We start from the raw sequence: 24,927 nt of genomic DNA on the forward strand, positions 1-24,927 counted from the left end.
TGAAATAAATAAAAAAACTTCCCATTTGGGAAATTCCGTTTGTTTAAAAAGCTATTGGGTAGATGCCAAAATTTGCTTCAGTTAACAGACCAAGAATGAATGTTGAAAGGAGAACGGTAATTCTCCTGATGTTCCTTATTACAAGTGATAAAACACAGGTCAAAACTATTGTAAGTTATATAATCTAACCAGATAACCTTTAATCTTAATACATTTTAAAATAAGAACAGAAAACCAATTCACCTATTCGTCCCATGCCTACAATTCCTACTGTGGCCCCAGTGAGCCCTTGCCCGCAAAGCCATAGTGGACTCCAGGAATGTACCCACTCACCCCTGGAAAATAACAGAAATAGCGACAAATAATATTTTAAGACAGAAAACTTCAATATAAAATTCAAACTGTAACATTAGTGCATTTCACCATTACTATATAGTTGAATTTTTTTAGACAACCGGAAGTTTGTACATTGGCATCATTATTATAACATCTCATATCGTGTTGCTCTTCTTATACTTCAAATAAGTAACGCTTCTCTGTTAGAGAAGACTACTGTTACTTATTTTCAGTTGAGTACTACCACTCAGACAGCACTGTTTCGAAGTCATTTGGCTTCTCATCAATGAGCGGGTAGATGCCGAGTGATATAAGGTGTAACAACCCAGTTAGTTGCGACCTATTTACACAATATGAAAGACGCCAAAAGGTGTGCTTCTTAGACTAAATATTTTAGTGCAAAAAACCTCAACTATAACATTAGTTAGTGCATTTGCACCGATGAGAAGCCAAATAGCTTCGGAACAGTTCTGTTTGGGGAGGAGCCTGATGCTATCTTTCGTTACCGAGAATAGGTAACAAGAGCCTATCCTACTGGGGAAGTGTTGCCTATTCGAGGAATTTATGAGTGAACTACTTGAGTGAGTGGGAGTTGGAATAGTAATTGGCCCTTTCCTTTTTCGATGGCATTTCTTCCTCTCCTACTATCACTTTCCTCCAACTTTTTGCTTTTTTATGTCTAATAGTGACAGAGATGTGGATAAATAAGTAGTCTTTTCTAATGGAAAAGCGTTAGTTATTTGAAGTATAATGAGGGTAACTCGTTGTGAAGGATTTCACAATATGAGATGTTACAATAATAGTGCCAATGTGCAAACTTATGTTTGTCTAAAAAAATTCAACTATGTAGTAATGATGCAAATGCACTAACTAATGTCACAGGCAAAAATAATAAACAATAATAATAAAAATAAACACATGACAATTATAATAATAAACATCAGAATGTTTTATTTTCGTATCATTATATTGGCAGCAACGATATTTCCATCCAAAATTATAGTTCTAAAAGAAAACATTGACAGGGTTCTGGAGTGCATCTGTACACTTTATAATTTCACAAAACAAAAGACTAACCTTTCATTATTTAAAAGTGGTTACTATTTTCAAAAGAAGTGCATTATATCTTAATAAAGAATATGTTGATAACAATCCTTAAGATGCTCTTTCGTGAAAACCTTATATGTCATATTTATATCTACCTTAAACTGAAAATAACTAAAATTTCGAGTTGCATAATAATATGATGTTTTCTTTAGCTTCGTCAAGAACAAAAAAAGGGTTATTGTTATTAGCTATATGGTGCAAGGAAGAATGAGGCTCATGCTGCACCAGCCAAAAAAAATTCTGAATTACCCTGAGAGAGAGAAGTAGAAGGGAATCACCAAGAAAGAGAATAATAATAATATCCAGCTCAGGACCGTGGGTGTGCCAAGCCCATACTCACCAGATGTCAGCCCCTGGGAATTACACAAAAGTATCCGGACTTTTCTGGGCAATTTTTCAAATTTTATTGGAACTATAATTAGACCTATATCATATACGCTTGTTCATCGGTCACAGGTAAATTAGCATTAGCAAAGGCACATGATGCAAGAAAGCAAGCTTATATATCATCAGCCAAAAAAAAAAAAAAAAACACAAACACATACCCCCTTCTCATTTCACTCATTCACTCGGCTCCAAATGTTAGTCTAGTTCTGCCTTGAATCTGTTTAAGCTATCAACGACAAATGGAAGTTTGTTCCAGCAATCAACCACCCGCTGGCTAACGGCAAACTTCCGCACATCTATCCTACAACTGTCTTTCCTCAATTTGAATTTATGCCCTCTCAGGCGATTATTCTGAGCAAGAGGAAGAATCCCATCAACATTGAGCATGCTCAAACCATTTATACACCTCAATCAGATCACCTCGCAGGTGCCTAGTCTCCAGACACTGTAATTTACAAAACTTAAGCCTTTCGTAAGAGCAACCCTTTGTTCCATTCACTAATCTTGTTTCCCTTCTCTGTACTCGTTCCAACAGCTCTGCATCCTTCTTAAAATGAGGCCTCCAGACCTGTATATAGTACTCAAGGTGAAGCCTGACCATTGCCTTATACAAGGGAATAATCACCTCCTTATCCCTGCTAGAAAAATTCCTGTATATCATTGACAAGACACCATGGGCTACTCTTGCAGACCGTCTGCACTGCTCAGAAAACTTCATATCTGCCTGCACAATTACCCACAGTTCCTTTTCACTCTCTACCTCTGTCAGTGTAGTACCACACAGTTGATACGTTACTTTGGGGTTACTGCTTCCCATATGCAGTACTTTACATTTGTGAATGCTAAACTTCAGTTGCCACCTCTCAGCCCATCTACTCAACTTTTCTAGATCCTGTTGCAGCAGCGTACTGTCATTAACAATCCTGCCGACCTTCGTATCGTCTGCAAACTTGGACATTAAGCCTGATATACCATCATCAATATCATTAATGAACACGAAATCAGTAACCTATTCCTATAATCTTCCGCGTTATGGACACCCAGTTCATTTTAGAATTTCATAATCATGTTCGTCACATAGTACATCACTTGGGAAAAGCGGGAGATATGTAGCAGTAGTCGTAAAGCAGATTTCAGATATATTAACAGATCACCTAATGTCAAATCTGTAGTGTGCAAAGTTTTCAAGTGCACCACTTTACTGAGTAATCGCGTTTCTTTAAGTTTTAGTTTTAAATTTTGAGGAATATCTGAGCATAGAGGTGGCCTTCAAATTATTATTTAATAAAAAAAAAAACTATGTTATGTCTTCGTAGAACTATTATTACCTAGTGTTCAAATTATAAGCAGTTCAACATTTGAACGGCTTATAATTGAAGGGTACTTTAGAAATTCTCCTCTCGTTGAAGGAAACCGAACCCGGTCCTATCTAAACAAGTGGCAGACAGTGATGTAACTAAATGGGTTACATTAGAAAGTATCTCCAACACTAAGAATTTCGTTAAATTAAGAATAATTTAGAATGACTGACGAGAAGGAAGGCAGCTTGTCATTACTGCCAACCGTCGCTCCCATAACCCCAGGGGCTCACATCTGGTGAGTGTGGGCTTGGCACACCCAGGGTCCTGAGCTGGATATCATCATTCTTCTCTTCCTTGGTGATTCCCTTCTACTTCTGACTCTTGTTTTCTCTCTCTCTCTCTCTCTCTCTCTCTCTCTCTCAAGGTAATTATTTATTTATTTATTTTTTTTTTTTTGGCTGGTACAGCAAAAGCCTCAGGCTTCCTTGCACCATATGGCTGATGATAATAATAATAATAATAATAATAATAATAATAATAATAATAGTCAAAAACGAGTAGTGGATTGATCAATCTCTTGTATTTGTATAGCATGTCCACGGCCGACTGGAACCTTCAAAACTTTGTAATAAAACACTCTTCCAAAGCAACAGACAGCCCTTCATCAATATTGAATTCAAAATAAAAACTATAAATTCTATTTTCAAAGAGGAGAGATTTCTTAAACATATTTCTTCCATTTCACAACATACCTTCCATGCTGTTTTAGAAATTCCTACTGAAAAGTACTAAATCGAATCATTTCTGTCTTTTATTAACATAAGAGTGAGGAAAGTTCCTGCATTATAATCTAAACAAATAATTTTATTGCGTAGATAAAATCATACATACACTGATAATGTTTTCTCCTTAATTTCTAAATTCCTCTACATGGAAATAAATAAGATAGTTTGTGTACAATTCATCATAGCAAATAAAAAATAATTTTTATTTCTAACTGCCCCTAGCGACAATATCAAGCAGCAAAATTCAGTCGCAAACGATAATTGTGGTAGTACGCAACTGGTATAGTAAGGGTTGTTTTTTATTCTCCCAAAAAGTTTAAAATGAGTGCTTTTTTTTTCCCCTGTTGCTATATTATTTCTGCTTGTGACATTCTGTTCTAACTGCCTTTTTCAAGCAATCAAAAGATAGTTGTTTTTCATTTATCGATACAGTAGGAAAGCCAAGCGCGCTGTTTTAGCTCTTTTACGTGTAGCATAGTAGGTTAGCAGCAAATAAAAATGAAATGAAAGTCGTTATGATGTATGTGTTCGTGACAACGGAGCATATTTACAGGTGAGACTAAATATATTTAATTATTCCGCATACTCTCAAATAAGTAAGATACTTCTCACGGTCATATAAATCCAACCTTGATTAATATAATGGTATCATGCTACGCCATTATCTTAATTCTGTGAAGCGATTAGCCCTAATTTCCGTATTCTGTTGCTGCTTGATTAAATGATAACATTAGTAGCCGCACAAATGGACTACTGTTACTTTAATTTTATTTATATACGATTTCGTTATTTACATATATTATCGGATATAAATTTTATGCTGCTTGCATTAATGTTACTCTAAAGAGGGAAATAAGCATTAAGCTAGCGTAAGTGGTAATCAGTTACTCAGTATAACATTACCGCGGTTTTCAGGAGATTCTGGCTAATCAACCCAATTTTATTAAGTACAGAAAACTAACGCATGTTCTTTCTGCTTAGAATTATTTAAATCCAAGTTTTACTAGTAAAACAAATTATAATATACTGCTTTAAAAAACAAATTACAAATGTTAAACGATATTAGCATCGCGAATCACGGTCAACATTTGTAATCTAAGCAGAAAAAACTCAAGTTTTTTTCTGCTTAGAAAAAACCTGTAGTGAATTTTATTCTGACCGCAGAGTAGTAAGATATAACTATTCTGTGATTCTGATTGAGCAGTTCCCACTTGTCACCGAACCTGTAATTCTGACGGATCATGCGCGATGCTAGCTGTATTTGATTCCACTGATTTAAAAATGATGAAAAATAAGATCTTTCAGTAATGTTTGTATTCTTTTAATGTGTTTTCAGAAAGGATTTAAAATAATTTCCAAAATTTTAGATTATCTAAAAAAAATCATAAAATATTTTCCATTTCCTTTTCTTGTAAATAAACGAAAGTAAAGGAAAGCTACGAACGGGAGAAAACCTACAAGACACCTCTCAATGAATGGCGTAGCCAGGATTTTTTTTATCAGCAGGCACATTCACAAAAAAAAAAAAAAAAAAAAAAGACGCCAGTTGCCTAATGCTAATCTACCTGTTATTTTTGGTTTTAGATAGTACAACGTACCTACGGACCCTACCCTGGCTACGCTTCTGCTTTCAGTCCTGCGCGGGAGAACTAAAGACTACAACGCTCGAAAATTTCCTCAAAATAAAACTTGTGGTGTAATTAGCTATTCAGAGCATGCACAAGATTATACTTCAGATATAGTTTTTAATAAAGGCATTGCCGTATTTTTAAAATGTTGCTAGCAGGGAGAAGGATTTGTTTATTTCTCTTTATAAAATTATGCTTAGACCTCATTTGGAATATTGTATTCTAGTCTGGATGCTTCACCTAAAAAAGAACATCGAACTTCAGGAGAGGGATAACTGAATTGGTTGGGAGCGCTAGCTGTCCCTGTGAGGAACGACCTCTCCGAAAAAATGGAAAATAACCAGAAAATGCCGAAAAATAGGACCTTGCTGAAAAAAATTTAATGTTCTGCGTATATTAAGAATATGTTTATGCCTGTAATTCTGCCCAGGCACGAATGGAGGGACTGTAATGTATGCTGCAAACCTCGTGGATTAACTATACAATTGAGGATTTCGGAGGGAGGGGAAGGTGAATTTTCATCAGAGGTGACCGCACTTGTAGCTAGAAGGAATCTACTTTTTAGAAACGGAATACATTTAACAGTTGCTGCTAGGGTTAAGTGAGATTTCTAGTTGTGGGTGAATAGAGGTAATATAGATACGCGTTTATCTGATATTATGGGTTAAAATAAAATAATTTCAAGAGTTCTTGTTTGCTACGGCACCAGCCGATATTTGCAAGATGTGCCCAGGATGACGATGTGTCAAACGAAGGGGAAGCAAGCTTAAATAATTTCAAGGAGTGTGTCAGGATATTTAGTGAATTGTACAAGAACACTTAGTCTTGTCTACAGTAATGTGAATAGTATTATCAATAAAATTAGTGAATTTGAACTCCTGGTTAGAACAACTTACGCTGACAAAAAAAAAAAAAGGTATAATGGAAAGATGGTTTCACCTTGAAAGGAAGGATGATGAGTTTTACTATGATATGTATAATGTGGATCATGCTTTTAATCAAAAGCAGCTTGAGCGCGATTAGGCTTTCGCAGATTCGAAATTCAGCATAGAATCTTTGTGATGCGAAATAATTGGATGGTAAGGTAAGATGAGAGTGGGAGTATGTTACCGACGAGAACTTCTACATGCAAATAGAATGGGTGAGAAAGTAAATATCTTATTATAGGATAGGTGATTTCAGTTTACTTCTGTTTTCACTGAAGCAAGTGGGATCTTAAATGCCTGAATTAAATATTTAAACTAAATGCATTTGATTCAGATATTTAAGAATTCTTTGGTTTGACAAACCAAAGCAATTAGTTTATTTCCGGAAATAAACTAATTAATACAATTAGTTTATTTCCGTTGCCTAAGACGGTGATATTAACCGTCCACAGTAACTTGCTATACAAGAAGCTTAAAACAGGTCAAAAATATTTGTAGTATACTATTATAGGGTGTATTGTTTTGCAATTAACTGCCCGATTTGTCAAATATGGTCCCGTTTTATGAACGTTAGCATATATGCATAATACGCCTATTGTCATAACCTCTGCCTGCCACTCGCTAGCATAGAGGTTCACAGTGGTTCTCGGCTTTTTAATAATCCCGATTCTCTGTATATACAGGGTGTCTCAAAAATATTGGTACAAACGTTTAGGGGAGGTAGGTAGGTGTCCGGGCTAGAGGTATCCAAAAATACACACATATACTCAGCATCTATAAGATGTATTATAATTTTTTTTTTTTATTATACTGAGTAACTCATCAAGTTTTTATGAAGGTTAGTAAAGTTCAATATGGGCACGTTTTGTAGCTTGACAGATGTCAAAACGATACTCGAGCTCTTGCCAAGTGTTTTCCAGCATCTGAGGCGTTATTAGAACAACTGCTTCAACGATACGCTGTTTCATATCGTCCAAATCACGAAGTTTTCTCTGGTACACACAGTCTTTAATAAAGCCCCATTGTTTGTTTTTTCATAGTCATATCTAAGAGAAAAAAAAATGGACCGATGAAGCCCTTTTTGTGCACTCTTAACCAGACATTGACTTTTGGTGTGTCCATTTCGTTTTCGATCACTTGGTGAGGATTCTCCGTACCCCAAATGCGGCCAAATGTGACGAAACAAATCTTGGAGAGATTTCCTATCGACTGTGCTTTCGTTTGAGAAAATATAATGAGTGGTTCTCGCATTATAAGCCGTTATTTTTGAATACCTCTAGCCCGAACACCCTGTATATACATATATTTAAAAAATATATGATAGTTATAACAATATAATTATTAACAAAATTACAATTCATAATACAAAACATATATACTTATTCAATAATTTTATTCTTTATATAGAAGTACTAAATAAACGTCAATTATAGATCACCACAAATTTAAAAAGATGCGGTACAATGGATACCGTACACCTTTTTATAATGAAATAAATAAGTTTAAGTAACTTAAACCCAAATTACATGGCACCCCTTGAATGTTGTTGTGGCACCCTAGTGTGCCGCGGCATCCCGGTTGGAAACCACTGCTAGTATGTAACAACTCAACTCTCAGGACGGATTTTGGCCATACTCCAATATACGATGCCCCCTTGTAATTGGCTGTCAGAACGGGGGAAAGCAGTGATTGACAGGTTTTGATCCCGCCTACTGACTGCGTTCCCTCTTCGTTTCACGTGGATGTCACGTGACACGACGTCACTGGAGCGCTAAATGCGAAATTCGTTGCGTATTCTTTCTTTTGAACGTTGGTTTTTAGTGCGTACGGTGCTGAGCTGTTACTTCTTGCTTTTCTAGTTATGCCTCGTGGTTTTCAGTTTGTCGTTATCCCGTTCCATCCTGCTGGTAAACTGTTTCTTTGTTTTTTGCTGCTGTGAGGTGAGTTTAGTTTGTCTTGTATTTCTGTGTTATTTTCACGTATTATTAACGTAGTATTGTGTCCGTTGCGTTTTTTTTTTTTTTTTAAAGAAAAAATTCTATGTTGCCGTTTTGTGCTTATGCAAAGAGCAATTTTATTGTTCGTTGCACGTATTAATTGACTTTCGTTTCTGTTTAGCCAGAAAAGGTTAGTTTTCATGCGACTTCGGGAAGGATTCAAGCAAAAACCAGTCGTTGGACGAAAAAAAAATGTATATTGGGAATTAAGTTTTTAATTGTCTTTCGTTTGTGTTTTTTTGGCTAAATTCTGGCTAAACAGAAACGAAAGTCAATTAACACGTGCAACGAACAATAAAATTGCTCTTTGCATAAGCACAAAACGGCAACATAGAATTTTTTCTTTAAAAAAAAAAAAAAAACGCAACGGACACAATACTACGTTAATAATACGTGAAAATAACACAGAAATACAAGACAAACTAAACTCACCTCACAGCAGCAAAAAACAAAGAAACAGTTTACCAGCAGGATGGAACGGGATAACGACAAACTGAAAACCACGAGGCATAACTAGAAAAGCAAGAAGTAACAGCTCAGCACCGTACGCACTAAAAACCAACGTTCAAAAGAAAGAATACGCAACGAATTTCGCATTTAGCGCTCCAGTGACGTCGTGTCACGTGACATCCACGTGAAACGAAGAGGGTACGCAGTCAGTAGGCGGGATCAAAACCTGTCAATCACTGCTTTCCCCCGTTCTGACAGCCAATTACAAGGGGGCACCGTATATTGGAGTATGGCCTTCGGTTCCTTCATACTGTTATGTCGCGTGACATTCGCCACGTGCAGTTGTCGAGAAGAAGAGGGGGAACGCAGTGAGTGGGCGGAGTTACGAACCGTACGTCACTGCTTTCCCCCTCTTCTTCCCGACGTAATTGTCAAAGGGGCACCGTGTTCTGGAGTATTACCCGGATTTTCATTAAATTTATATTTGAACCTTTTTAGAAAGACTTGTTGAGCATTCTAGATATCATTAAAATCGTACTAATAGAAATGCCACAATTATTTCTTTGTCCGTCTGTCTGCTTGTAATAACTCTTCCTAGTGGGTGGATTTTAAGGAAATTTTATATTTTGTTCCGTTAGAAAGATTTGTCGACCCTTCTTGTTTCATTAAAATCCATTCAATAGAATTCCAGCAATTATTATTTTCTGTTTTTGGAATATATAATATATTTTCCAAAAAAGAAAAAATAATAATAACGATACGTAATTGTGATATTATCACATGGGGTATCCATATACTGTAACTGAAGCACTGGATATTATGCTTGCTGACATGCGCAAACCGGAGTCAAAGTAAATTTGCTCTGTTCGTGAATAAATAGTGCGTTTTTTTTTGTTTTTTTTTGACTATGCACAATTTTTATTTATTTATTTTTTTGTTATTAACATTATTCGTAACAGTACATATTGATTTGGATATCTTTTATAGAACAATTAGTTTTTGCTGAACAGCGTAATTATTGACTTTTTAATCAATGGATTTTAGCTGCAGCTGAAATCCACTGTCTAAGTGCATGCAATGTATTATTTTTAGGAGCAGAACATGTCTGTTAAATAGACTGCCCACAACCCACCTTATGATGGTGGCGCTGCTGCCCCACTAACCCCCTTCCGTCGAGTAAAGTCCGCAGCGAAAACGCTGCGCAGTTCACTCTACGCGCGTCCCTAGCCCTATCAAATTTTCGTGTACCCCTCGTCGCGAAGGACGGTTTGTCTGTTGTGAGGGGAAAACCGGAGTCAATCCCGGTGAAAAACCTCACGGCCACGGTTTGAGACCGCCAAACTCAATGCTGAATGTCCCTGGGAAAATCCCCATCAGGGTAGCAGCTGGAATCAAACCTCGATCAGCTATCCAGTAAGCTGGCAACGTTGCAACAAGGCTACCGTGGTCCCGTATGCTATCGCTTTAATTTCGGTATTTCACTTCATTTCTCACCAGTCGCGTGGGTTTTGTGACATGATTGCTAAACTCGCGATTTAAAAAAATAAGCGGTCCAAAATCTAGTTCGTTTGACGTTTAAATTTAATTTGATAATACATCATTGTAGCAGAGAAGCGAAGTACATTAAGAATACGGTAAGTGGCGTGCAGATCGATAAATATTTATAGGTAACGGATTTTCTAATGTGATTGTAATTCAACAAGCACAAAAAGAAGATCCATGACGCTCATGAAAAGTAATCGGCATAAAAACTATTAACAGAATACTTTTGTTTTCACGACATTGTAAACAAGTACTGTATACTTATTTGTTTACGTTAACAAATACACTTTTTTTTTTGCAATTTGAATTTTGCGCATAAATTTTTTTTTATAATAATTCATTTACTGCGGGTAGTTACTGGGCGTATTCTTTCATCTCCTGAATTAATTAAAAGCAAATCATTTTAACTTTCTGTTGAAGCTAGTTGCAGGAGTTATTAACACTATTCGTAACAGTACTTATTGATATGGATATCCATTTTGATAGAACAAATTGTTTTTAAACGTTGTTCCATTCAACAGGTGAGAGAAACAATACTTCGGAAAAAAAAGTTCGGTTCTTCCGTCGATATTAGAGATACAGTAAAATCTCCTTAATATGAACTCGGTTTATACAAAGTACTCACTGTTCCCCTGCGAAAGGATAGGTTTTTGTATGTAGATATATTCGTTTATTACAGTCGAATCTCGTAAATACAAAATGCAAGGGACCTAAATTTTCACGTTTTGTAATAACGAAGACCCCAAAAGTCAAAATTTTACTGTTTTTTTTTTTTTTATACACACTATATATCTAAGAATAATAAAAAGTAATGCTGATTTCAAATATAAATTAATTTAAATTAATAGAATAAAATAATAAAAGCAAAAGCCTTGTCTAACAATTCAGTAATAGGAATAAACACATTCACATTTTTTAAAGACTTTATTTGTAAGATAAACTAACGGAAGAGCAATTAACGGAAATGAAAATATGAAAATATTGTACAATATATGTATAATATTTTAGTATCACAGTAAAAAGAATTGCAATCATAATATAAAAGGAGACATACAAACCATTAACGTTTTAATACATTAATCTAATTTAAGGAAGAATCCAATGTTGTTTGCACAGTTTTTGTCCTTTATGCATTTTTAACTACAGTACAGACATCAAATACAATACTGTAGTTGTTTCTTTATCAAGCAGTAACTGCTTGCCAACACATTATCTATTATGCCCGATGCATTTTTAGGCAACTTTTTTTAGATGCAGTGTATTCTTCTTCACTTTCGCCGGTAACAAAAACATCATCTAAAATAGGGGAGGCCTGTGGCACTAGGTTCTCTGGATAAGAAATAAATAATAATTCAGTACATCCAGTATGAACAGTAACTAAGTATTTAATAAATTTTTAACGGAAGTTTTCGAGATAACGAATCTCTTCCTCAGCTGTAAAAGTACATCTTTTATTTCGAGGTTAAGGAGAAGACCTTTTTACCTTATCAGATGGGTTCTATTGAGCAAGCCGTGTAGGGGTGCGGAAGTGAGGAACTTGCCACAGGCGCCGCCGCATATATATGCCTAAGATACGATATGAATTTAAATTAATTTTAAATTTTACATTGTAAAAGGATTTTAATTTTACATTGTAATGTAAAGGGTTACCGTGATCAACTAATGATTAACCAAATTAAATTTCACGCATAATAGAAGTGTTAATATAAAATTGGCTAATCATTGTATTTTTAACTAATGTATTATAGAACAGAAATAAATACTAATGTATATATTTGGAATATTTACTTTGCAATCGCTGTTGCTGCATCGAATAGCCTCCTTCCAATTGCCAGCATTAGAGTAACGGTGAATTCAGCAACTGAATCAGTTGACACATGAGGCGTATTGCTAACTACGATGTTTCTTGGGGGAGGGAAAAAAATAATAATCAGCATCACATCACTTTTATCAAATGAATAAAAGAAAATTAAAATAATGTAATAATTTGCTGTTGTATTACTTAATTTCCATAAGTTATTTTTTTATTATCATTTTTTTAAAAAGAAATATCAGTTTACAGAAACTTTATACAGGTTTTCACTGAGAAAAATATTAAGCAGCATGTAACTATGCCATAAAAAGAGTATTATCGCTTAGTTATATTAACTTAAAACAAACCAATTTAAGTTGCTCTGCAATATGTTGCTCTGCTCTACACTACAACAGTTATGGGTGTACTTTGAGTTTAAAAACGACAGTTTTTTTCTTACAATTTGAATAAAATGCGTAAAACATTTTTTTATTATTACATCTTTGGCCAGGGCCGGCCCGAGGTAATCGACTTCCCGGGCGGAGGATTTCCTGCGCCCCTTTCCAGATAGAAAAAAAATTAAGGTGCTTTTATTGAGTTAATATTTTTATTTTTGCTATAGAAAAGTTAAAAAGACAAATGTAAACACAAAAAAACAACCAACCACTGAGAAAAATATTTATAACCAGAATATTTATAATTTTTTTATAAGGACATTTATCAAAATACTAGCAGCGGGTTGCAGTTACGCTTGCCTATGCCGCCGTAGCCTAGTGGTCAGGCGCGCGGGTGCATAAGTACACGTGCCTTGAGTGACCGGGATTCAAGCCCGTGACTACCGAATACGGTGCTGTTTCTTGTATTCTGTCTATCTTGTGAACTCTTCTGACTGTTTGGTCGTCCCGGAGTATAAACAGAAAATTTATTTATTTATTTATTATATAATAATAGTTTCTATAATTAAATTTCAGCCGCTCATGTGAAAGAAATGGATGCACATACGATTGTAGCCTGGAAGAAGGCAATAAAAGCGCCCCTTTCAAGGGAGCTGCCATTGTTTCGCAAATTCAGTCCATCTTTGAGGGGTGCGAGAGAACATTTTCGGTATGGTATTCCCGAGTTCTCTATACATTTTCGCTAAAATCTTTGAAAGGCGGAGGGCCTTTGCATCGGACGCATGCCACATGGTTGTTGCATTGCTGTTGCATGGCTTTTAGGAGCAGTCGCAACTAAGGCCATATTGCTCCGGGGATATGCGGTGGTCATTCCCTGACCTTTCCGCATCCTCCGTATTTGGTGGTCACGGGCTCGAACCCCGTTTCGACCGTTTACTGCTCTATAAAGAAAGAAAGGAACATAGAAAGGGTCTCCACTTTTTCCCCCCAAATCTTTCGTTTTCCTCCCTTCCACGGAGCATATGCGCCCTCTCAAATCTTCGATACCCCAATGTCATGCGCCCCAATCATCGCCCCGGGCGGCCGTCTAGCTCGCCCGTAGCTCGAACCGGCCCTGCCGTTGGCGAACATAGGTGACCGATTTTTCTAGTATGATCACTAACAGACCGCTGTGAAGCGTCATTTCTCTATAATTCGTATAGAACATTCCAGGTAAAGCTGTGTTTGTTTCTAGGTTAGTGCAGTTTGTCAAAAAAAGGATGATAAATAAACTTCACACGTTTTCTGTATTTGTGTTAAATACAAAGGGTACTAGGAAAGTTTTGCAATACAGCTTTGTTTATTTAATTTTTTCAAAGTAATTTCCTCTACATTCACTACACCTCTCCATCCTCCGAAACCAATCTTTAAACCAGTTCTGCCAAGTTTCACTAGGGAGTAAAGCACACTCGTTGTCCCAAGCCCGTAGAAGGCCCTCATCACTAAAACCGCCTCCCTTTTAGCTTCATTTTCACATGCGGGAACAGTGCAAAGTCACAGGGAGCAAGGTCTGGTCTGTAGGGAGGGTGCTCGAGACGTTTCAGTCCTGTCATGGTCAAATATTCGGTGCAGGCTTTGGCGCGGTGAGCTGGAGCATTATCGTGATGGAGGTACCAGGTGTCCATTCTTGACTTTGGCCGCAGGTTCTTCATAGATCTAATGACTTTAGGCAGGCATTGTTCAGTATACCACTTAGCTGTGACTGTCTTCTGCATGTCCAAAACGACACGTTCCACAATTCCACTCGATTTGAAAAATACAGCTATCATTTTCTTCTTTACAGATCGGGATTTTCTAACAATTACGGGTGTGTCGTCATCATCAAAGACCCAAACTTTGTTTTGAGCCTTGGTCGGCAGATCGTAATAGTACAGCCAAGTCTCGTCACCTGTCACGATGTTGTTCACATACCGAGATTGTCCCTTATCAAACTTTTTTAACATCTCCCGGCACCAAGTCACACGTTGTGTCATCTGCTTTTCAGTCAGTTGATGCGGCACCCAAAGAGAACAAAGTTTCTTCACGTGCAAATGATCTTGCAGAATCGAACGAATTGCTGGTGCATTTAGGCCCAAAGTATCCTCTATCTGTTGGTAGGTCACTCGCCTGTTTTCGTCAAGCATTTTCCTCACAGCAGTAACGTTTTCCTCCGTAACTGACGTTTGTGGCCTTCCCGGCCTCTCAGAATCCTCCAGAGTGAAATTTCTCCTTTGGAATTCTCTATACCACCTGAATATCGTTGTACGATGTGGACAATCATCATCTAGTGCAAGAGTCATTTCTTCTAAGCACTGGTCTATGGTTAAACCACGCACGAAATTATACCGCAAAACTGTCCTTTTCTCATTTCGTGACCACGATGCCATCGCAAGCACTTTACACTCTCACTACTAATGAATAACTGAGCCCATCGACTTGGCGCGGCGGCTACTATGCACGTATGAACATGTCTCAACATGCAGCAACAAGCAGCTTCCTGTGATTCATTGTTGCGTCATATTGCAAAACTTTCCTAGTACCCTTTGTATGTTTAATAAAGGCTTATTTCATACGTATAGTAAAAGGCAAATTATCACATCTTGCTTTGAAATTTTTCCCTTTGCTATACGTCTGGTCTGATGAGAACCGAAACGCTATAGGGACGATTGCTCTTATTGATTATCTAAAGTTCAGGGCATTTCGTTTCCTAAAATACCAGCTAATATAAGATCGAACACTCTTGGACGATCTGTCTACGTATACTCCACTAGAAACTCAAAATACAATTCCACCATCACATTTTGAACGTAATGTACGTGGAAATGTATGTAGCCAGTTCACCAAAACCAGCTACATTTGAGGCTTTCGAAATCATCTTCAGAGACTGTGGTATCAGGACACCTACCTAAAAAAAAAAAAAATCTACTCTCTTCAGTCATTAGTACAGATACTGTGAGAAAAAGTTTATGCTTTTCTCAGTGAGATTCGCTTGTTTCTTTCAGCACTATTTCTCGATTAAAGTAGCTTATGAGCTCCAGTAAAAAAAAGGCCGCCGTAGCCTAGTGGTCAGGCGCGCGGGTGCATAAGTACACGTGCCTTGAGTGACTGGGGTTCAAGCCCATGAATGCTGAATACGGTGCTGTTTCTTGTAATCTGTCTATCTTGTGAAGTCCTCTGACCGTTTGGTCGTCCCGGAGTATAAACAGCATATTTATTATTTAAACGAACCGATTGAGTAGACACGTCATATATTCCTGAAAGGCGTTCTTCATAAGGAGAACGCCTTTGTGCTTACTTTTCTGTGCCATTTGAGCAGAAAGGGAACTATATGAATACTCCGAAGATCTTAACCACATTAAGCATATTCGACAAATATTTGTGGAGACTTGAAGATTCTATATGTTGTTGGGCCAGCAATCACGTTTCACTAAAATCCTACGTTTTATATGCGAATATGACAGCAGACATGAGTTTAGCGTTGGTTAAAGCAATAAGGGCCAAACCAGAAAGTCTTCTACCGGGTTCAGCAGTTCTGAACGCAAAGATCTGGGGACCAAACGACATTTAAATTACCATTGCTTTGATATAAAGATAGGATTTCGGTATCTGGGAAATCAGTTACAAATTTTTTTAGGATACGAAACTCAAAGAAGGCAGTTCCGTTGTACATCAAAGGAAATTGTAACGAGTAATTAATAAAATGAATTATACTCGTATAAGAAGGTATATCGGGCGCCGGATATCAGATGGTGATTTACAGAAGCAGAAAATGATAACATATCTTCGTCAGCATAAACTAAAAGTTTTATTTAGTTTATGCTGACGCCTCATGTTACGAAAGGAACGGGAATAACTGAAAACAGTCCCTCTAGTAGTAGTTTAGCGTACAAGTGATTGTTCAAGTGAGAAAAATAAACTGATTTAATAACTTAAGAAATAACAGAATAGTTTAAGGCTAAAGCCTCGGGTTACGTAGGGAGGTAACTAACGTACAAATTAGTGCAATTGCATCATTTCTGTACGTAGCCAACTACTTTAGTAGTAATAAATTGGCATCGTTAAGTATGCAATTGCATCATTTCTGTACGTAGCCAACTACTTTAGTAGTAATAAATTGGCATCGTTAAGTATGCAATTGCACTAACTTGTACGCTAGTTAACTCCCTACGTAACCAGATGCTTCAGCCCCAAACTATTTTGTAATCTAAATTACTCCACACACCATCAGGCATCTCTCATATTGTGGAGTTATACTTCACAACTGGGTTTTCATCATTGCAACGCCAGAGTACCTGCCAGCCCACTGAGGAGGAGCCAATAAGCTCCAAAATGGTGCCTTATGGCTGATGGTATCCGCTGAGAATAAGTAACAATAGTCTTCTCCTTAACCTCGAATAAGCTTTACTTATTCGAGGTAGTGCATGGCAACTCGTTGTGAAGGTATTCACAATATGAGATATATTTAATAATGCCAATTTATAACTACTAAGTTAGTTGGCTACGTACAGAAATGATGCAATTGCAAAAACTTGTACTTAACTTAAGAATTCACTGAAATAGAATCAAATGGCGCTGAGATGTCCAAAAAATTACACGAGAATTAGAACGGCATGTTTCGCAGGTTATCTTCGGTCTAAATATTAGAACTGAAAGTACATTAAACAGGTGACGTTTTTAGACTAATAGTCTACGAATCTTAAAATTTCTCCCTCCTCCTCTTCAAAAAATTGCTAGGTGGAGGTTTTTAGTGGTGGTGTAACAGCAAATTACGTGCATGAAACATGTGATTTGTAAACTATTAAGAAATAAAACAGATTATAAAAACATTTACACAGGCCTAAGTCGCTGATGTTCCTAAAACTCAAACAGTATGGACCCTTACCTACTTTTTTTACATTTGGGTAATTACTGGCACTGCATTAGTATCTAGAAGCCTTTCGAATGGTGAATTATGCCCGCTATAGCATAGTAATCAAACGTGAGGGTACAGTAGTACACGCATTTGAGTTCGTCATGGTTCTAGCTCAGGTGACTGCTAAGGTTCCTCTGGCCCTACATGGCCATCTGGAGTATGAACAAAAATTATTTACGCATACCTATGATCACTGATCATTCCACCATCGTGAAGCTGTGGGTGCTTCAGAACGATCTTTCTTTCTTTCTCAAGCTTCTACACATCCGTGACCTGAAAATGACATCTATTGGCGGTAACCTGGTTTAATATTTTGAAATATTGGTCTACTCAACTATCATATCAGCAGAAGAATATTTGCTAGTAACCAGAGGAACCAGCTTTATTATCGGTATATAAATTAATCCCATTTCTTTTAGATATTCAGTTATTTTATTTTTTTAAATAGTCAACACTAAACAGCATACTACGACTTCATTGCCTTACCTTTTCTTGCATTCGTTCAGATCAATGTGTTCATAACCGACTGACATGGTAGCTACCACTTTTAGCTGTGGACCTGTAAATAAGAAAGTTTTTGCTTATTTCATATCTGTAGAATAATTTCAGTAGAATAAAGTTCTTGTCATTAAACTATACAAAAGTATGCACACAGGTTCTTAATCGGAGAAGAAAATTTATAGTTATGGAGGGGATTACAACAGGTAGAAAGAAACCTTATCTATATTTTATCGGGCATTGTAATGTCAAAATCAGCTTCTTGACCATTTGTTACAAAGCTATTTTAGCTACACTGTTTCTAGCGAGCGGCATATTAAGCCTCGAAACTTTCAAGGAGGACTTCATTCTTTCGAATATATAATCCTAAAGTATTTCGCTCAGTATCGAAAACAACTGCACATCGTGAAAGAGTTAATAGAATTGTCCGAGATTTGCATGTTAGTATTCGTGATGATATATGGATATAATCCGGGCCGAATTTACACCTAAGCAAGCAAGATAATTTTCTAGGGTCCGTGACAACTTACGACTCGGGTTCTATTCCATTAATTAGATTATCGTTTGTAAATAGGCACATGAAAGCCATTGCTGTAGATCATAGTACATGCTACACTCATTCTATTTCTTAAATAAAGAAATAGCTTCGAATTAGTTCCCTTTTAAACATCATTATTTGACAAAATTTCATGGGTTTCATTTAATTTAATTTGACAAAATTCCATCTCTGTCGATACGTATGAATTAAAATGTATGTGTCTTCAATAATGATCAGAGGTGTACGGGTGATATAGGTAATGACTCCTTTGCTATTGGCATAGTAGCCTAGTGGTCAGGCGCGCGGGTGCATAAGTATACGTGCCTTGAGTGACCGGAGTTCAAGCACGTGGCTGCTGAATGTGGTGCTGTTTCTTGTATTCTTTCTACCTTGTGAACTCCTCTGACCGTTTGGTCGTCCCGGAGTATAAACAGAAAATTTATTTATTTTAGTATATCATCCTTCTCCATGTCTCCAAACATAAATCTGTCGGATTACCTTCCTCTACTGCAAATATTAATGACAGCTTTTGTACAAGTTAGCTTGAATCGTTGCGCCGAACTTAATTGTCACAAGTTAGTTAATGTACGTATAGCGTTAGAAAATAATTCATGATTCATAACAAAAAAAAAGACCAACGGACAGCGAATTTTATGCACGAACAGACTGACGTAGCCCAGTGGTCAAGGAGCGAGAGTGCAATGGCATGCGCTCTTTGAGTGGACCGGGGTTCAAGCCCCTGACTGGGGCTTGAACCCCATCAGCAACTTAGGCCATATAAAATGTCTGTAAAAGCGTGTGTTCTGCGGTCGGTTTGCTGGACAAAAAACCTGAGTTTCTGGGAGAAGGACCATGCTACCCTCGGCTGAGATCGACTAACTCAGCCCCGTTGTGATGCGACGGTGCAAGATGAGATGCCAGGTGATGGTCGAAAACATTTAAAAGTCAAAAGTTTAATGAAGAGGCTAAATTTTATTTGCATATTCCTTCTCATCGTTATGCAGATGAGTAGAAGTCCTATCACTATTAATAAGACATCTATAAAACAGACTGACTTAAGATGTTTATTTTTAAATACGATACTGATTAACATTACCTGCCGTTTCCAGCACCTCCTTATCAATAGGATCAGTAAGAAGACAGTATAGCGCATCTTTGCCCTTAATTCCCTTTAACAAAACGTCTCTTGGAATAGGTATTAGCTTTTCATAGATCTCTACTTCACATCTGCAAAAAAAAGTACATTCTATAGGAAAATAATTCATTATTAAAATCTTTATTATAACCATATCAAACATGACTGTACTATTTGAGTCTATACAAATTTACAGACCCAAAAAGTATAATATGCAAATATTTTAATTCTTCGTATAAATCGATGCTGGAGATGTCTTTCTGATCAACTTATAAAAAATTAATCATTATGCTTTACGAGCAACTGCCTTTCAATGACTGATTGCGTTATCTGAAACATTGAAAAGGTATCGTAAAATTTCTTCTTTGGTATTCCAATTTCGTCTTTCACGTTCATTATCAAACATTTTTTTCAGTGGCGAGTTGTTCGCTCAAATTCAGGTTCAATTTTCAATTCAGCTAACTTTTTTGCAACATCTAGAAGGTATTTAACTTTACCTTGTGTTCTGCAATATATAAGGTATTCGATAATGTTGAAAGCGGGTGAGAGTTTGTGATATGTTCAGATTGACCTTTTAGAGGGCTTTGCTTGTGGTGCTAGTTTGACTTAAAATGGCGTACTAAAACAATCAGGCTGCAGATAAATTTGCTTCAATACTTTTTTCAATGGTCGCGCCGTAGTAGAATTTGTTTTTAAAAGTGTTCACTGTTTCTTGTTGATTGATAGTGATACACCGTTGTTCAAAGAAAGTGCATCACCCCTTAAAATTGTAACTGTAGTCCGAATAACGTAAGTATGTGGCAAAATTTCTTACAGATTCCATCAGATAAGATTGACACGCGTATTGATGACGTAATATTGCATCAGCTCTTACTTTCAGCTGTATAAGCACGCTCTGCAAGAGTTGCAGTCATTCCTTGCTTTTGTCAGGATGGCGAGTTACGTGCAGTTGATGCCACCAAGAAAGAGTGCTATTGTTGCTTAACGGCAACCCCTGGTGCCGTTAGACACTATTTAGTGTCTAACGGCACCAGGGGTTGCCCCCATCTCTGCGTTGCTTTCATTGTGGGTATACCAGTTCGCTGGGAAGGCCAGAGATTTCAAAGTATGTGGATAATGGATATGTGTAGTTATGTTCTATTGTTCATCTGGCCATTTAGCCGCTGGACCCCTACTGAGGCCCAACGTTGCCCACACTTGGCCCCTTGGAGGCAGACCAGGTACACCAGGCAGGTTCTGCCACCTAATTTCTTGAGATTTCGGTGGCTAGGACCTATATATATAGGGGGAGAAATAAACGCTAGAATCTAGTTAGACCGAAAGAGGTTGCAAGTGTGTGGAGTTTGGCATTTTAAATTTTTCGTTGTGTCGGGCATTCGCTTTTCGCTGGCGATATAGGTGCAGTAGGGGGGGGAGACAGAAGGCTGGGGGAAAGACAGAAATATGAGGTCAATAGGGAAGGCGACCCCAGGTATATCAGTGGGGGCATGCCCCACCAGAGGGAAAAGAGGGGGATAGGGAGGGGAGGGGGCAGACAGACCGTCCCCTCACCCCACCAGGGATGGGGATAGAAAGTGGGCTGGGCAAGGGAGCCCCGCCCAGTTCGCCATAGCGGCAATTTGCAGTGCCCGCCAGCAATGCAGTCCGATGCGGACTCGTTGGTGGGGCCTAGTCCTCTTCTAGATGTGTGGGTTCATCCTGGGAGCGACCACATCCTCGCTGGTGCCACTCCCATTGGTTCCTAGGTCGATGTTGCTTCAGTAATAGTATTCGTGCTCCATTTATTCTGCTGCATATTACACCGTAAGGGCCTGCTCTTTGTGCGTTTCTCCTTAGTATTGTACCGTCATTTCCTCTGTGTTGATGTTCATTATCAGTTTGCCTTTATTTATTATTTGTGGTTATCTATTCGTTGTGGATGGCTATTTCTGTTCGTCGTCTGTTGAAGACGTCAAGTGCAAATCGGCTGAGGGCTTTGTATTCATCTTCTGAATCCAATAGTTGGTGCTCTTGATTTTTCGGCAAGTATTGAATCTCAGTTATAAGTCTACTTCTGTGTTCTTCGTAGCATTCACAGTCGTGCATAATATGCTGCCAGGTTTTAGGTTCTCCACAGGTGCATGTGGACTCTTCTATTATTCCGAGTGCGTTCAGTTTTGCTTTAAATGGGCCGTGGCTCGTCAGGAGGAAGGTTGTATTTAGCCCAGGTTAGAACCAGAGGGGGCTTTTGGGTACATTTTTGCGACTATCGGTATGAAACTTCTTGTAACTTGACCCTTTGGCGACATTTCCCATCTGTGTGCCAAGTCTTCATGTGAGCCACTATTCGTTGTTGGACATGTGCACATGTGTTTATGTAAGGGGCGACTCATAGAACGTCAGTTCAACTCCGCCTCGTATCTCTGTGAAGAACAGTATCACTACAAATGGGCCAGATATGTATGTGACGTCGGTTTGTGTGTATTATGTGTGTGTTCTGTTGTTATGTTCTGGCCAGAAGCATCAATCACCTGGACAGATGATTCAGGGTACTCGTCCACACCACGGGAAGGTGGGCCAGTTCCAGTAGATGGGACACCTATGGTCTCAGAGTATGAGACAAAAAAAAAAAAAATTCCTTTTCTGGGGGCCACTCCAGAGGAAAAAAAAAGAAACCCGAAAGGAAGAGAAAGAAAAGAATAAAAAAAATTAACTAAGATAACAAAAAAATATATATATAATAATAATAAAATAAAAATAAATAAATAAAATAAATAAATATATATATACTAAGTGTATATATATATATATATATATATATATATATATATATATATATATATATATATATATATATATATATATATTGGTTTTTAGCATATATACGCAAACATACGTACATATATATATATATATATATATATATACCGAAAAGGGAAAAACCAAGGGGGGGGGAACCAAGGGGGGGAGAAGAGAGAGATAAAGAAAAGTTCTGTAGATTTCCCTCTTAATACGGTAGCAAAAACCACGATACAACAAATGTAGATCCAAGGGTAGCGCTCCGGCCAACACCTGCTGTCAGTGGACACCGTTCTGCACACTCTTAGAATACCAAGAAGCATGATGCGTTGTATGGAATTTAGTTTAGCCCGAAACGTAGCTATTTTAACTCTATGGAACCAGGCTCCTGCAGCGTACGTAGTTATAGGATAGGATGATAGGAAAAAAAGAACTGGACGCAAACGAGTCTCTACGCCAAAACAGGACCGCGTTTTGAAGCTCTTATGCTCTGATGAGAGACAAATGATTCGCCGTAGACGTGGTGAAGAATACCATCCAGACTGTATGATGTCTACAGTGAAATTCCCTACCAGCCAAATGATATATGGGGGGGGTGCATTTCGTATCGCAGAGTAGATCACCTGCAGTTTATAAAAGGCCAATGGTTACCTGGCTGTATTGGAAGGCAAATTGCTGCCAACCATTAGAGACCATTTAAACATGCCAAGTAACTGCATCTTTCAGGACGACTCTGCTCCTTGTCATCGGGCGAAAACTGTAAGTAAGCACTTCTGTAGTTACTTTAGCCTCATTTCTGCATTAGAGGTTCGACGGTAATGTGTTTACATTTGTTACAAGTGAAAAAATGGTTGGAAGAACGGTCCATTACAACTGTTAGCTGGCCAGGAAACAGCCAAGACCCGAATCCTATAAAGAACTGTTGGCATCGTGTGGAATCTGCAGTTGCCAGAAAGAAACCAAAGACCCTTCGTGAACTTCAGGAAGCCACAATTCGTGTTTGGAACCACGAGCTATCAGTTGATTATCTTCAGAAATTGATCTTGTCAGTGCCTCGACGGTGTTCTGCTGTCATCAGGGCCAGAGGCAGTTCAACTAAATATTGGTTTGCACCTGGTGAATTTTTCATTTTGTTTTCCATTTAAAATGATAAACTGAAGCAAGTTGAGGACTTCTGATAACATTTCAGCCATAATTTTCGTGTTTACCAAAACTGTTGTATAAAGGTTGCAAATGCTCATTTTGGAATATTTTGAGAGAACCTGTCAAATATTACTTAGCTTTGCCTTAACTATTAATAAATATCTTTTGTTTATATTTCTATTTGTGATGCTAGTCATTAATGTAACATGCCATCGCGAAAAAGGGTTTGAAATGTGAAATTCCTAGGTGATGCACTTTCTTTGAACATCAGTGTATATGTGTGTGTACACACAGACTTCTATTTTTATTTATTAATTACTGTAGCAGTGGCCGTGTAGTTCTCGTTGGAATGAGATATTACACTCTGTATTTTATTTTAAGGTAGTCTCTTCAGTAGCTTTATTTATTAATTCTAAATCGTTCTGGGTCATTGCCTGTTCTCTGATTTAATTAATTTTTCAGTCTCTACACTTCCGTTCTCTTATTTTGTATCTTTACAGTTTTATTCTTCGGCACTATATAAATAACCTTAATACCAACTGGATCAATTGGAGAAATTGCATACAACTGGAGCAATTTAATAAGAATTTAGAATATAATTATTAGGAGTGAAAACTATACCGATGAGGCCAAGTATTAGATAACCTAAGTTGGACTTCTTTGTTGTACCCTATAAATAAATACATAGATTATAATAAAATAGTAAAATTAAAATGATGTAGCTAATTACTGATATTTGGATACATTGAATGGAACGTTAACTAGGGCTAGCTCCACTCAATATATCTCATCAATAATTAGCTGAGGCTATCTGTTTCTGTTTGCCATTTGCCAGTTTTTCTAGATTCATATATACTGAGAATTTACTGCGAATATACTGTCAATTTAGTTTAATTACTTTAATATACATTAAAGTATATATATAAATTAAGCAGAAAACTGGCAGAGTAACCGCTAGCCCGACAGATAGCAGTGCAAAAATAATAATAAAAAATAATGGAAGTGAATCAAGAATAATAAAAGTGAGTACCAATTTATTTATGTAGTGAAAAGGAAAAAGGCTTATGCCAAAATTAAGGCGAAGAGGAATAAGGATAGTAATAGATATCAATCTCCCTCGATTAGCAATCCGAGGGAGATTGAGGTCTATTACTATCCTTATTCCTCTTCTTCATGGAGACCCCGAATGGAGTTGAAGGCTTAGGTATGTAATTTACTGATATAACTGATATGTAATTTACTTTTAAAATATGACAATC

The 24,927-nt window shown here is 37.3% G+C and overlaps 1 protein-coding gene across 1 annotated transcript in view; it reads right to left on the reverse strand.

Annotated features, from left to right (window-relative positions):
- Positions 1-24,927, reverse strand: part of LOC150088454 (glyoxylate reductase/hydroxypyruvate reductase-like) — a 64,677-nt gene that overhangs the window by 9,971 nt on the left and 29,779 nt on the right. Inside the window, exons 2-5 of the mRNA XM_090369517.1 lie at positions 19,709-19,839; positions 18,063-18,135; positions 12,248-12,364; positions 244-335 (exon numbers count right to left, since the gene is read on the reverse strand). Coding sequence (XP_090225643.1) covers positions 244-335; positions 12,248-12,364; positions 18,063-18,135; positions 19,709-19,839 — 413 coding nt within the window. The remainder of the gene's footprint in view (positions 1-243; positions 336-12,247; positions 12,365-18,062; positions 18,136-19,708; positions 19,840-24,927) is intronic.

Source organism: Mastigoproctus giganteus, chromosome 3 (genome assembly GCF_048544385.1).
Source record: "Mastigoproctus giganteus isolate SK-2022 chromosome 3, ASM4854438v1, whole genome shotgun sequence".
In the NCBI taxonomy this organism is placed as follows: domain Eukaryota; kingdom Metazoa; phylum Arthropoda; class Arachnida; order Uropygi; family Thelyphonidae; genus Mastigoproctus; species Mastigoproctus giganteus.